Source organism: Nesoenas mayeri (assembly GCF_963082525.1).
Source record: "Nesoenas mayeri genome assembly, chromosome: 18".
NCBI lineage: Eukaryota > Metazoa > Chordata > Aves > Columbiformes > Columbidae > Nesoenas > Nesoenas mayeri.
In genome coordinates, this window is record NC_137566.1 from 11,550,693 (window position 1) to 11,564,934 (window position 14,242).

Sequence of the window (14,242 nt, forward strand, 5' to 3'; positions counted from 1 at the left end):
AGTTCAGGAGGCTTTTGAGGCAGAATAAGCTTACAACTAGAATATTTTATGAGAAGAAGATGGTCCTGAAAATGGTGCCATTGCTTTTAAGAATATGTATGGACTTCTAGATATTACAAAGTTAATCTTACAATTTTTTACACTAAAACAAAGGAAAATGATGAGCATATGTATTGCAACTGGCATGTAAAAGGTAATAACACTAAGTGGCAATACAAAAAGCTGCTTAAATCATACCTGGGCTCCAACTAACTGGAGGAGTGCAAAGTTGACAGGAAGCACATCGATGTCTGTGTTGATGGCAGTCTGGTCGAAAGGACATGCCTTGCGATGAAGCTTGTTCAGGCAGGTCTTACAGACAGTGTGAGAGCAGCCTAAGCTGATGGGTTTGTGCACATTCTCATCAAACTCGTTGTAGCAGATTGGGCAGGACAGAAATTCTGTCCACTGAGCTGCCTGCACAGGCATTGTGGAAGCTGGACACTTGTTTAGCAGGCTAGCAGACCATTATTTCACTGTACTATGTTTTGGCAGCTGTAAATGAATAACAGAGTATTTAAAAAATGCTTTCTGATAATTTAGAATTATTTTAATTAAAAAAAAACCCCACCACTTCAATATTTTACACAATAAAAATAAATCCTTGTGTTGAAAAAAAAACAGCTTTGTGTTAGTCTAATAAATGTACCAGAAAAGGCTCATAAACTGAATTAATGCAGACTACCATAAACTGAAGTAGAACCTATTCACAATAAATGGCATTAAAGTTCTTCTCAGAGGATTAAATACACCTTTGGCGTAGGAAGAGGAAGACACTTATTGGCACAGAAAGCACAAAGGCATGAATCACAGTCATCATCATCTCTCACACTATCTCACCTAACCTCGAGTTCTCAAAGCCCTGAAAGTGGCCCTGGGAGTGCAATGGCTCTGGGGTAGGGACAACATACAGTTTTGGGTTTTTTTTTCAGGGAGGGGAGTTAAAATGTTCTTTCCATTTGAGGTGAAGTAGAACAATACCTTCCTCCTGCAAACCTTACTCAGACTTGATCAGACACTAGCACCCAAGGGCAGAGATCGCTGCATTCAGGTTTGCTTTTCACATCTCTACCTTACACAGTGCAACTCCACTGCCAAGAACACACAGCAAGAAAACCTCTGATGTGTTGAAAGTCTGGGTATTTAGGACAAAACTCATGACAAAATAAGCAATAACTTCGGTTGGCTTACTATTAAGTCTCTTCTCTTGAAACAGTGCAGTAGTACCACGCAAATCTTTTACATAAATGTATTACAAAGAAAATATGGATTTATAGAGGTTGTTCTGAAAGACACCCCATCTAATGTAACTTATGTTATTGAAAGAGATAGCAGGTTGAAGTTCACCCAAACCGTTTCCATTCAAGCTTTCATGCTGAAGATTTCCACCCGCAGCCCCACCCCTGGCTGGGATGTGCAATGCTGTTGACTCTCTGCACAACCTTCAGACCAGTTAGTTCACTTCAAGGCTGGGAAGAAGCTCCTCCCAGCAGCTTGTTAGAAATGCAAATACACAAATGTTTTAATTACATGTTTACTGTTCTGTTTTTTTTTTCTCCCATGACAGAAAAAGGTAATTGTTTTGAGGAAGCTGAGATCTCCCCTCCCCATTTGAATTTGGTAACTCTTTACTGCAATTCCATTGTTGGCTGTGGTACAGTTAATTAATACTAAAGTATCAGATCATTGAAACAATCACTAGAACACCAAATAGACTATCTGTGGATCTCGTTTATGTTAATTATGACCATCTGTTTAGAAATTCAATTTAGTACTACGAACATTCAGTGTTCTTTAAGTAACAGGATACTCGTACACGCTGTCCTTAGCTCAGTGAGCTTTTCAATATTATGCAGCAATTTTTCCCCCAAACGAATTCCCATAGTAAGTGTAAAACACACACTGAAGGTTGAACCTGCCCCTTCAAAACCAAACTGCTGATGTCACACATTCAACACAAGCCAGAATATTCAAATACACTGAGCAAAAGAGATTTTCATCCAACTTCTAGGAAGGCACAATCGAAGCTCTCGCATGGATGAAAAAAACCCCTGCAGTCCCCTTTAATCTACTATTGCTACATGTGTCTTTTAACCAAGGAAATTCAAAAGCAAAACAAACAAAAGCAAAACCAAAGAGCCAACACGCCTAGAAAGATTTTTAAAGCCTCTGTCAAGAATCCCACCATGTCCTTAGCACATCTGCTTCCAGATCTACTTCCACATCTACGTCCCAGAGCAGCAGGACGAGAGCCGCGCAGAACGGCAGCGCGGAGCTTCGCAGGCAGTGCTCTCCTGAGAGCGCTGTGCCAGCCGCCCAGAAGCATCACGATCCTCACGGCAGGACTGCTGCTGACCTGGGAACGCCGTCGGTGCTTCTGCACCTGCCGGAACGCACAACACGGCCAACAGCACAAACCGGTGTGCTGCTCCATGACTCACACGGGGAAGAGTTAAAAAAGGCCAGGATGCACACAGCTCAGCTGCTGAGATATTGCTGGTCACTAGCAAACAGTCTCCACTTCCACCCTGCTCACTGATGATCTCAAATGCTCCAAGACGTACCCACGTTCAGTCTTCACAGATACTTCAGAGACTTGCAAGAAACAGCACCTCTCTATTTACAAGCTTTTAAAATATCGTTGTTTTCCTGACCAGCACAGAAATGAAACAACAGATTCTTAAAGCACGCACCACCAATTTTTAAAGATCTATCTCTGGGTATTTAACCATCATAAATGACAGATTCCACTAAGCATGTGTTGACCTTCAGATTTCCTGACAGGAAAAAGAAAAAATAATAATTAAATCAGCAAACAGCTGGGGAAAGCCCCCAACTCCCCCAGCTTCAAACAGCCACACAGAGAAGCCTCCAGACTCCACGAGCCACGCCAGCTATCCTGCCATTCTTGCACTCCAGTGTGTTAAGAAAACAATCTCCTAATTACCATGTCACCTTCTACAAAAAGCATAAGCCAAATGTTTAACAGATTCTTGCTCCTTGTCAGAAACAATGTGTTTCAGGGATGTCCTCTTGAATTGTTTCAGTGCTCCAAACGGAGCAAACACAAGGAGGAAAGCATAATAAAGGCAGCAAAGTAGAAATCACTTTGGGGTTGTTTTTAACAGGCACTATACTCAGTTTGTACCATCACCCCTGGTCTGTCTATCGCTACACATACACAGGACATCTCTTCCCCAGTAACATATTAGTAGAAGCACCCTGCAAAAAACTCCCCCCTAAATTGCTGATGCAGACAATGACCAAACATACAAGGTAAACGGGTTGAAAAGACACAGGAGATTTTACTTAGAAGACGTTTACACAGTATAGTTATAATAAATTTTATAGTATTAGGTTAGATGTAATACTTCAGATGACAAACTGAAAAATGCACAAGTCTAAGCTCAGAAATTACATAATAAAAACTATTACAGTTAAGTAATTTTTCTGTTTCTAATACAATAACATTTTCCCACTGCAGAAATGGTTGCAATGGAGTGTAGCAACCATGATAAATGACTGATTTTCTCATTATAATTTTAGACCAGAATATTTGATGAAATTGGATGGGGTGGAGGAAGGTGAAGCCCCAAAACCTTTCCTGAATAGCGGTACCATTTACAAACACTGGAAGTAGTAGGATTTAGATGTTCTTATTTTACATTAACTTTTAGCTATCTAATCCCATGACATTCTTTTCAACTAATCCAAGTCATTGTATTTACTCAACAACCTTTGGACGTGATTAATTTAATCCTGATTTCCTAAAGAAACCACACTTAGATGATTGTGCTTTCGGTTAGTTTACTCCTATTCCATGTGAACCTCAGGACCTCTGGATCATTTTTGAGCCAACCTGACAGAGATGCATCACATCTAACATGTATATACATTCCATGAAAGTTGCTATCTGGAAAAAGGTCCAAATTTGCACACTTCTCATGAAAAGCTCCAGCATCACCATCTGTTCTGCCTGCTTTTCTGATCTATCATCACATACGCAACCAGCCAACCAGAGCCCAGCCCCAAAATATCACATTTTGTTCAGATATGATAAAGGGCTATCTGGAAGGAAGGGACATGACAAATCTGCAGGAATTCCAACAAACCTCTAAAGACACAGGGCTTGATCTATGAAGAGCAATGCTGAACATACGGCACTTGCTCTCTGGAGTTCAGTATCGATACTCGTTAAGCCAGGAGAGGTCTCAGAACCCCCCGCAGGACACTGAGCCGGCACGTTGAGCTGAACAGTGTCTGGACCAGCTGATTAGAAATCTGATGACAGTGCTTTATATCTTACAGTCTATCTTTATCCAAGGCTTAGAGGCCCAACACCGGGAGATGTTCACTTCTCCACACCAGAAGTTAACAGCTCCAGGAGACCAACAACTTTGCACAAAAACATAGGAAGGGATATTTTTTAGTTAGTAGTGCTGTGCTACCTTGCATCTTAGTTCAGTGACTAGATTTCTCATTTACAATATGAGATACAAATTCAATTACTTTTAAATACTTTTAATCCAAATACATACATTAGAGATGGGGCAATTTCAGTCCCTCCCCTTGAAGCTACTCCTCACACATAAAAGGACTGAATATTCAAAGACAACTGCAGCTTCATTTTCAGCTGCCCGAGCAGACAACTTGGATTTTGTTTCATTTTTAAAGATCATTTGTGCATTTTTCCTAATCAGCTCTTGGATCAAATCTAGTTATAGCTCTTTGAGCAAGGCATAATAAGACGCAGCGCCTCCTCCCCAGCTCCCTGCCCTGGTTCCTGGGCAGCATGGGGTTCAACTTGAGAAAACTTTCTTCCCTTCGAAGTCAAACAGGTTCAACGTGAGGCAGGGAGGGATCCCCTTCAAAGCTGCCCTGGCTCAGGGCGATGTGCATCGACCAAAATGCAAGATAGGCAGGTTTCATCTCTTTTCAAAGGAAGGGTTGAAGGCTTTCGCTCAGGTCCCCACAGCCCAGGCAAATGCCCAGGGAAAACAAGAGAAGGATCAGCAGCAGCCGCGTGGCTGAACAGAAGTAGCTCCACGTTCGGTCTGCTCTGCTGAGACCTGCTCGATCAGCTCCCTCGGGGACACAGGCAAAGGAGAGTCTAATAAGCAGAGCTTGCACGAGAACGCACCATGGAATGATTCTGTCAGTGCTAAACAAAGGAAAACCCTGAAAAACTTCTGGGATTATACGGCATTTTCACAAATTAAGGTAGTCCAATTACAATCCCACTGTGGATTTCAATCCAAATCTTAGAATTCACTTGATTTTTGATCACTAAATTAAAGAGTCCTTGATGTTGACTTGCTCTTAATATTGACTGCAGAGATTATGATATTTTCTAAGTGATCTCCATTATAATTTTCCATTTTTCACATTCATCATCTGTTTGTACTACAAGGAGGTAGTTTTTCCAAGCCTTCCTTCCTAAATGATGTAGTTCTGAAAGCATCCTGACTAGGTCAAAAATGTAGCGTCCACATAATCAAGTTATCAGTATTGAATTATTCTCTGAAAGGGCTAGAACCTTTTATTCATTTCTCTTCAACACCCATCATCTACAGATGTAAAAAATTAGCTTCCTTAAAGGCTTAGAAAAGGGCCATCCCCATAATAGCTTTGCATCATTCAGCTATGATGGCTTGAAATTAAAATAAATCCTCTTTACAGAGCAGACTTGCTTATTTCTACGTTCCATAATATCTGTCACATGTAAATCACGTGCAAATTCTATATATAAAGCAGAATCTTTAATGGTTATTAAAGATGGTATTTCAATGATTTTTTTTTTCCACTGAATGTTAATGCTATGGAGAGTATCTACAGGCCAATTTAAATTCCAGAAAGGAGAAAACTTGGTGACATACTAGAATATGTATCTCTATCCACACTACATTTTGTCAAAATGCCTACAGGATACTTTGCTTCTGGTTGTCTTAAACAATTAAAGCTTAGATCCCCTCTTCCTCCCTGAAACACAGCTGAAGAATCACTCCCGTGAGCAGGGGTACGATGCTCTGATATAAGTTCACCGTTGCTCAGTGGCTGCTGCAGTTCACCCACTTGAGAGGTAAATCCCCACATCAACACCAGAGTCAGTGGATCATCAGCAGTTCACACTCGCTCTTTCCTGTTCCAGTGTCACAAGCAGAAATCCTGTGAGTAGATTTTAAAAGTTTCCTATATACTTATGTAATGCCACTGTGGGGTTTTTTTGTGCTTTGTAGGTGCCACTGAAAGGAGAGATTGTCCTTGCCACAAGCCTGATACGAATTCAGCTCCTATAACCGTATTGACTTTTCAGGACTAACTGAAGGGCAAATAAATGAAAAAATTTCTCTGTCATCAAAATCAGCTGAGCTTAGAATGCAGAGAAAGGGAACCTATCTCTAAGCAGATCTGTTTTGACACAATTACTTCAAGAAGAGATATACTAAAGAATTCCCTACTCTTCATTAATATTTTCAGAGAATAAGGTCTCTCATGTATGGTTTAGTTCCTGGTGCTCCCCCCCACTTTTTTTTAACCCATGACCTCCATGTTGAAACTATACATTTTATAAAATGAATACCAATTCCATTCTGAGACATGGGCAAGAAAACAGAGGGTTCCACTGGAGCTGGAAAGCATGTGTAAAGTTCATACAGAATAGCTTAATAGGCCCAGGATATACATTACTTTAACTGGGATTGTCCAGTCAGTGAGATCACCTCCACTGATCCCATCAAGGGGTACGCAAAATCTTACTAAACAAAACGGACCATACATCTAATAAAACCACTACTAGCTACTACCCTGTGGATACCGTAAATATCCCACCTATTGTAAATCAAAGCCTTGACTAAAAGTGATCAATACTCAGTACTAGGCCTTGAGTTTGACACATCTCAAGCACTGACACTAGAGTTGTTGGAATTGAGTATTTCTGAGAGAAATGGCCATGACCTCAAACGTGACAGGAGCACGAGTTAATCAGAAATCTTTTCTTGTGGCATGCTTTGCTTATGTTGCAGAAACAACGAAAAGTTCATTAACAAGGCATGCAGGTCTTGGGAAAGCGATTAATTACAAAAATTAAGAATTCAGTGCTTCACAGAATAATACTTATATTAGCAACACAACCTTCAATTTCTAGAATTTCCACAGATACTTAACACAGACCAAAGCTCAAATAAGAGTATTTTGATTGTTACAATTGTACTTGTTGCTTCTCATTTAAAACGAGAAAATATTTTCTGTCACAACTACAAATGTACACCTTTGTAATCTGAAGAGCTATTTTCAATTTCTGTTTCAGCATTATGATATGGCTATAATGGGCATGAAAGAATGATCGCAAGAGGAGCTACAGGAATTACAGTTAAACCCAACCAAAATCCTAAGTTTGTACTAGCGGAACAAACCTCAAGCAGAAATTTTCCTGGTTGCCGGCCTAAACTTTGCCATTATTTTCTCTCATTAAAGATACACAGGGACCCACTTTGAACCCTGACTGTAACTGATCACTCCTCACCCTCCAGTGACACCGCTGCCTTTTTCTGCGCCTTGTGCTGACATCTAAAGCTTCACTCAAAATCCTCCGTGCACCTCAAGCATCAGCAGAACTCAGACATGCTTTTCCTGGTCAGTTGCTTTGGGCTTTTTGTTTAAGACACGTTAAACGTGACATGACGGGTGCAGTTCCAGGGCCCATTTTCCACCATGACTCTTCTCCACCATTACCCTCAAGCACAGCTCCACAAGACCGGGAATACCCACGGTGCCGGTGCGATTCTCCGCTGTACCGGAGAACACCACAACACCGGCCCAGGGGAGGTAACCGGGAGCGGCCCCGGTGCCGGCGCAGAGCGGCGCAGCCCGGGCGGGCAGGCCCGGCGGGGCCCCCCGCAGCCTCGCCCCTTGGCCAGGCCGCCGCCAGCAGCCGCGCACCTGCGCCCGACCCGGCCCCCGCCGTCACCTCGGAGCCGCCGCCAAATGGCCGCCCCGCAGCCCCCTCCCCCGCGCCGCAGCGGCGGCCGGTCCCCGGCGGGGCGGGGGCGCTGACAGGCCGCGCTCGGCGGGCGAGGCCCGGCCCCGCTCCCCGCCCGGATTCCGCAGCGCCGGGACCCCGCAGGGCGCCGGGGAAGAGCCGGGGGGGGTTGGGGGAGGGGGGGCGGGCGGAGCCCTACCGGGTCACCGCGTCCCCCGCGCCGGCCGCCCCCGCCCAGCCCGCTCCTACCTGCGAGGCGCGGGCGGCGGGGCCGGGAGCAGGCGGCGGCCCCGGCCTCTCACACGCCATGGGGCGGGCAGCGCGGCGCGGCCCGGCGGAGGCAGCGGCGGGGGCCTCGGCGGCGCCTCCTCATCGCGCTGACAGCCGGGAGCGCCGCCCCGCCCCCTCTCGCGAGACCCGCCCGCCGCCGCGCGAGAGCCCAACGGCTGCGCCGCGCCGCGCCCGCCGCCGCCCCGCACGTGACCGCGGCGATGGGCGGGGCGGCGCGGGGCGTTGTGGGAGCGGGCGCTGGGGCGCTATCACCGAGACGGCGGCGCAGACGCGCCGGCCCACGTGACCCTCCGCCAGCGCCCCCTGGCGGCCCGCCCAGCGGCTCCTCGGCCTGCAGCGGCGCGGCTCCGCTGCGGGTGTCGGTGATTTACTTTCCTTTTTAAACTGTAATTAGTAACTTGGTTATTACTAGCGCTCAGAAGGATGAGGGGGTCGGAGCCGCGCCTCGTTCCTCTGCTCGCTCACAAAGACCCCAGCAGGTATTTTAATCAAGGCCTGTAGAGTTTTGATTCTGAGGAGAAAGCATTCATGGAGCGAGCGGGTGCTGCTGCCAAACGCTTCTCAAGGACAAAAAAACACGTTACTAAATGACTGCCATATATTTTTTGCAGTATCTTCTTTACTCGCCATAGCCAAAAGAATAAGTTCTGAGGTATGCACAGAATTATTTAACTGTGATTAGAAGAACGTATATGTATTTCTGAAACAATGTCTTGTTTGCATTTCGTTTATTGCGTTATGACAGGACAAGTGGTTACATGTGTGGAAAGGGCAGAAGAAACACCTTTAATCAGGTTTTGTTCACAAAGCTTACCAAGACATTCCAGGCACTGAACAGAACGTGCTGCTGGCCCGTCACACAACGCAATTCCCTCTTGTGTTTACATGCGATACAACAACAGACCGAAAGAACACGCAGTCCTGCTCCCACAGAAGACGGACTTGAAGAGATCAGCCTCTGCTTCTCCTTCGATGCACAGGAAATACCCGTGCACACACCTGGGAAAGTCAGGCTGGCAAAAACCAAAGAATGATCTTTTGAAGTGTTATCAATAATAATCATATGCCTGCCAAAAATGTATACTAACTGAAGCAATATAGGCACAGTTGAACCAAATCTGTCCCATAAATGCACAATATATTTATTTACTGAACTATAGTAATAGCAGCCCAGTGTAAAAAGGATGAGGAGAGGGAGTTAAACTTTTTCCTTGTTTTATAATTTCTTCAAGGGATGAAGGAGTTTATTTTAAGTAACTAAGATGGTCTGTAGACACACATGAAAAGCTACATACAAACCTGTACATATACCCAAGTTAACATCTGTAAATACAGGAAGGGCAAGTGCAGGTATTAGCATGCTTTTGAAAATCAGACCCTTAACTTTATGCAATGAAGAACCAAAATTAATGGTATTATGTGAAAAACAAGCAAACTGTACAAATCACAAAGGCTGTAAACAGTGACAGACTAATGAATGCAAACAGAAGACAGTGCTATAAAACACATTTTTTTTGCAAAATGTCAGGCAGTTGTACCATACCTGACTCACAAACCTTTCAACTATAGTAATTATCATGACAATTTAAAAAAACACTCATGTAACAAGTTTTAAAACCTCTTCAACTAAATTTTTCCACAGATGAAGACAGTTATAAAGCTGGCACAGCTGCCCATGTACATTACAGATAAGAACAGGGACCTGCACCGTAGATGTTGTATCCACCTAACCCCTCCCGTAGCTGATAAATAAACCCCCAAACAATGGCTGGTGTACTCACACAGGGAAGGAAAGGAAATGCAAACTGTTAAATGACATTAACAACTATTGTCTTGGATTTTAAAACAGCCAGATGATGGAGCATACGGGCCAGACTTCGGGACTCCTAAGACCTTTATAACAGCACTTCTGAAACCTGGAGGAAAGCGTACCCTCATGGTATAGGCACAAGCAACAACTACTGCTTTTTGCTAACTAGACAGCATCTAATGTAAGTACCATTACCTCATATTAACAACTGCATTGACTCTTTATTCATATCACATTAAGTAGAAGAAACACATTCCAGTCAAAGACAGGTACAGGATAAAGATTCTGCATTATGGGGCTTCCAATGCTTGCAATGAAACTGAAATGACCTTTGACAAAGTACAAACACATCTATCCAAACACACCTAGTTACGGGTTTACTGTATCACAGAATTAGAGTATGAGAAAACCTCTATGTCTAAGCCATTCCTAATAAGATATAAAGGATTATTTTTCAAAATTAACGTAGAAACTGCTATTATATAACAGCACACAGCTTAATGTTTCACATCAGTGTACATGTCTAGGATTTGTAAAAAATGAAGGCAAATGTTACAACTCAACAAACAGGACTAACTGAACTGGAATTAGTCACTAAACACTGGGATGACGGAAAAAAATTAGAAGAACAGAGTTTAGAAAAAATCAGCACTCATTCATAAAACTGAAAGCAAGTGGTTCTAATGAGACTATCCAGTTAAAAATGAACCGCAAGACAATCCTGTTTCTGTTACCAATTATCTATTGGCAAGAGGCAATTTGAAAGCTTCCTTGACTAGTTTTTGTTTGCTTGTGCGGTCTTTCTTAAATATCACAGACTTGCTTATGAAAACATGCCTTCTTTCTGCTGAAAGATTAGCAAAGTCTGGGCAAGTAAGGAGGTGATTTCACCAGAAATGGTACATGAACTGGGTGGGAATAACTCACTTGCTGAATAAACACAAACATCGCCTTTCCTTAACCATTCTACATCAGGAACATCACGGCTCAGGCTTCAGCTTATTGCAATATCACTGACAGTTTGAAAATCAGCAGCGCCTGCCCTTGAAACAGGGGAGCATAAAATATAACTGGGGGAGGAAATCAGAATGCGTCCAGAATAACGGAAGCGTGAAATCGTTTCCAATATTTTGCAGTTTACTTTCAACTACTAAACACCTTTTTCGCACTTAAAATAGCAATCTTAATGCAAAAGGCAAGTCTGCTTCTCGCAAGGCTCTCTGCTCACCAGTCACATAATTGTGCTTCTCTCCATTATGTGGGGATCTGTATCTAGGATGTCACTAGGCAGGAGCTTTTTGTGGAGCCTGGCTCCACAATACCCTTCTGTTAATCATAGTCTATTTTAACTTTCGTAATAGTGTTCAGGTTTGGTTTTTCGCTGCTACTCCTTCCATGAACTGAAGTTAAATGCTTTTTAAGAGCAGACTTGTGTTTAAAGTCCATGTCACAACAGTGGCACTTGTAGGGCCTGTCGCCGCTGTGGATGTTCAGGTGATCCTGGAGGGTACTCTTGGCAGTGAAGGTCTTCAAGCACACCATGCACTGGAAGGGCCGGATGCCCATGTGACCCCGGATATGTCTGTTGAGATTCTTTTTTTGCGTAAATGTTTTGCCACACTGCAAACACAAGAAGAGTTTGTGCATTTTCAGATGTCTGAGATAGTTCTCAAGATGCAGAAATCCCCTCGGACACTTCGGACACTGGTGCCGCCACGAATTGCCAGAATCCTCCAGGCTCTGGAGCCCATTCACCAGACTAGAAGTTCCTTCTGCATTGTCACTGACAAAAGCCTGGAAGTGATTTCCTGACATTTCTGTATTTCTGCTTTCAACTGTCGAATTTATCAAGGAATGCTGAGTTTCTGGAAAATATAAGTTGGTTTTAGAGGATGTGCAAGGCTGAGGAAAATGATCGTTTTCCACATTTGCTACGCTCATAGAATCCATTCTGAAGATACAGATTTCATCATCCTTGTATCCGATTTCAACCGTTGATATTTCTGGGGTTTTTGCGTCCTTTCTTTCTGAGATCAAGCTCTGCGCTGCGGGCCGTGAGATGTCCCCATTCTCCTGTTTCACAGGGTATTCTACAGTCGCTGGGCTGTCTTCAGAGATCTCAATTATTTCACAGTCTTTCTCTAAAAGCTCATCCCTGTTTCTCAGTTCAGCATCCGAGGAATGACACCCCTCCGCAGCCTGGTCACCGCTCTCCACGGAAGCATCGGTCTCCAGGTATTTCGACAAAGCCTCGGTACACTTCTCCACGATGTGAACCATCTGCAGGTAGCTGGCGGCGGTCAGGTACTTCAGCAGCTCCTTCTTTTTGACTTCCAGAGCCCCGGTGTAGCAGGAGAGCAGCAGCTTCCTGCCCACCTCGGCGCTCTGCAGGATGGTGATCCGCACCTGCCGCGACTGGTTGAGCAGAAACTGATCCCGCATGAAGGTGGAGCAGGCGGCGAAGATCACCTTGTGCCCCTGGAACTCCGTGTCGTTGATGTAAATGGAGACGTCGCAGAAGAGGTTCTGCTGCCGCAGGAGGTTCATCTTCTGCAGCACCGCATCGCCCTGCTGCTCGAACTGGAAGTGCAGCACCTCCGAGTCCGCGGCCATGGCGCCCGGCCCGCGGGGAGCACCGGCCCCGCCGGAGAGTCCCGCCGAGCGCAGCGCAGCACAGCGCAGCGCAGCGCAGCGCAGCCCGCCCCGCCGGCAGGGCCCGCCCAAGCCTCGCTGCCCCGCGGCGGCTGCCGGGCTCCGCGGAGCCGCCCGCCGCTCCCGCGCTCCGCCGCACTCACCGGCCGCGGCCCGGCCGGTCTCCGCTCCGCCGCGCTCCCCCGTGCCGCAGCGCCCCGGAAGCGCTTCCCCCGCCCCTTCCGGCACCGGCCGCCCGCCCCCTCCGGCGGCGCCGTTCCCGCGGCGGGCAATGAGAGGCGGCGGGACACAGAGTTAGCAGCACGTTTATTGTAAGACTTGGCACTGCTACAGCGGCTGCCGCCGGGACCGCCGCACCGCACCGACACCGGGGCGCGCCTCGCCAAACGTCCGGTAGAGGTAGCAACGTATCGGCCCGGGACGCCCCGAGCCGCCGGCCCCGTAAGGCATCTCGGAGAGGAGCTGCCCCGGGGCTGCTCCTCGCCCCGCCAGCGAGAACAGGCTGAGGGGGCGGCGCAGCGCCGGGCCGGGCAGCTGGCTCGGCCCCGGCCCCGGGAGGAAGCTGCTCCGCCAGCCACCGACCCGCCTGCTTTGGTTACAACACGTAGGATCAGAGTTTTGCCCAGTCACTGAAGAGGTAGCTAATGCTCAGTCCGTCGGTTATACAATCTCCAAGGAAAAACGTCCATTCTGCCTTCTCAACCCTTATCAAGTCAGGAGGGCCGACTATTTCCCCCCCCTTTACGAAAAATCAACATTTAACATGACTTCAGAATTCAACAGTTTCAGTATGTACCACATTTCGATTCTCCCTCCTCGCTTTTACTCCTCCCAATGACTCCAGAACCAAAATCAGCCCCACACAATTTTGAAATTGTTTCAACAAAAGTTCAGTGGCAGCTATCTAAGTTTTGCCAAAAAGCTAGTGGAGAACAAGACTGACACTTCAATTTTATCAGTTACTAACCTGCAAAATATGTCTTCTAAAAGAAAAATAAATTAAGGAAAGCCTCATCCCTGATCTACACAGGAGGCTGTGCAGCTGCACCATCCGCTGAAGGAGCACATGCTACACAAGCTGCCACCACTCAGAAAAGCAGTGAGCCTCAACCTCTGGGAAACCTAAGAGCTCTAACATTTGCTTCTATATATAAAAAAAATAAATAAAATGCCAACATAAAAAAAATCCTAATATATTCAAGGAGCTATTAAAATATTTTTGTAATAGACTTCAGTTATTTTTAGGATATGCAGGAAGTTGTACAGCACATTGTGAGACTATCCACTTACCAGCAAATAGTATTCTACACATGAACACACAGATTATGACAACTGCTGTAGTCCTCGTCTGAATACGCGGCATCAGTAGCAACAACCAATGGGTCTAGTCTTTCACTAATCGGAACATTGAAATGAAAACATTGTACATACATGGACAATTAAGTTCATCTTATTCAATAATCGAGCTGCCT

General features: G+C 45.4%; 2 protein-coding genes across 7 annotated transcripts in view; both read right to left on the reverse strand.

Moving 5' to 3' along the window:
- The window catches only part of RC3H2 (ring finger and CCCH-type domains 2), a 28,473-nt gene extending 20,069 nt beyond the window's left edge, over positions 1-8,404 (reverse strand). For 5 of the 6 annotated variants that reach the window (XM_080355786.1, XM_080355784.1, XM_080355782.1 and 2 more), the window contains exons 1-2: positions 8,267-8,404; positions 238-534 (exon numbers count right to left, since the gene is read on the reverse strand). In XM_080355786.1, the coding sequence (XP_080211912.1) occupies positions 238-468 (231 nt within the window). In that variant the 5' untranslated portion in view covers positions 469-534; positions 8,267-8,404. Of the gene's footprint in view, positions 1-237; positions 535-7,561; positions 8,030-8,266 lie in introns of those variants that run through there. The other variant, XM_080355783.1, reaches the window with a different exon arrangement.
- Positions 8,405-9,029: 625 nt separating this feature from the next.
- On the reverse strand, positions 9,030-12,948 carry ZBTB6 (zinc finger and BTB domain containing 6). Its single transcript, XM_080356144.1, has 2 exons — positions 11,347-12,948; positions 9,030-9,321 (listed from the first exon to the last, which is right to left on the reverse strand). The coding sequence occupies exon 1, from the start codon at positions 12,729-12,731 to the stop codon at positions 11,448-11,450; it is 1,284 nt and encodes a 427-aa protein (XP_080212270.1). The 5' UTR covers positions 12,732-12,948; the 3' UTR covers positions 9,030-9,321; positions 11,347-11,447.
- Positions 12,949-14,242: the final 1,294 nt, after the last annotated feature.

Excerpts from the sequence above, each read along its gene's own strand:
- ZBTB6 (XM_080356144.1), bottom strand. The coding sequence starts at position 12,731 with ATGGCCGCGGACTCGGAGGTGCTGCACTTCCAGTTCGAGCAGCAGGGC.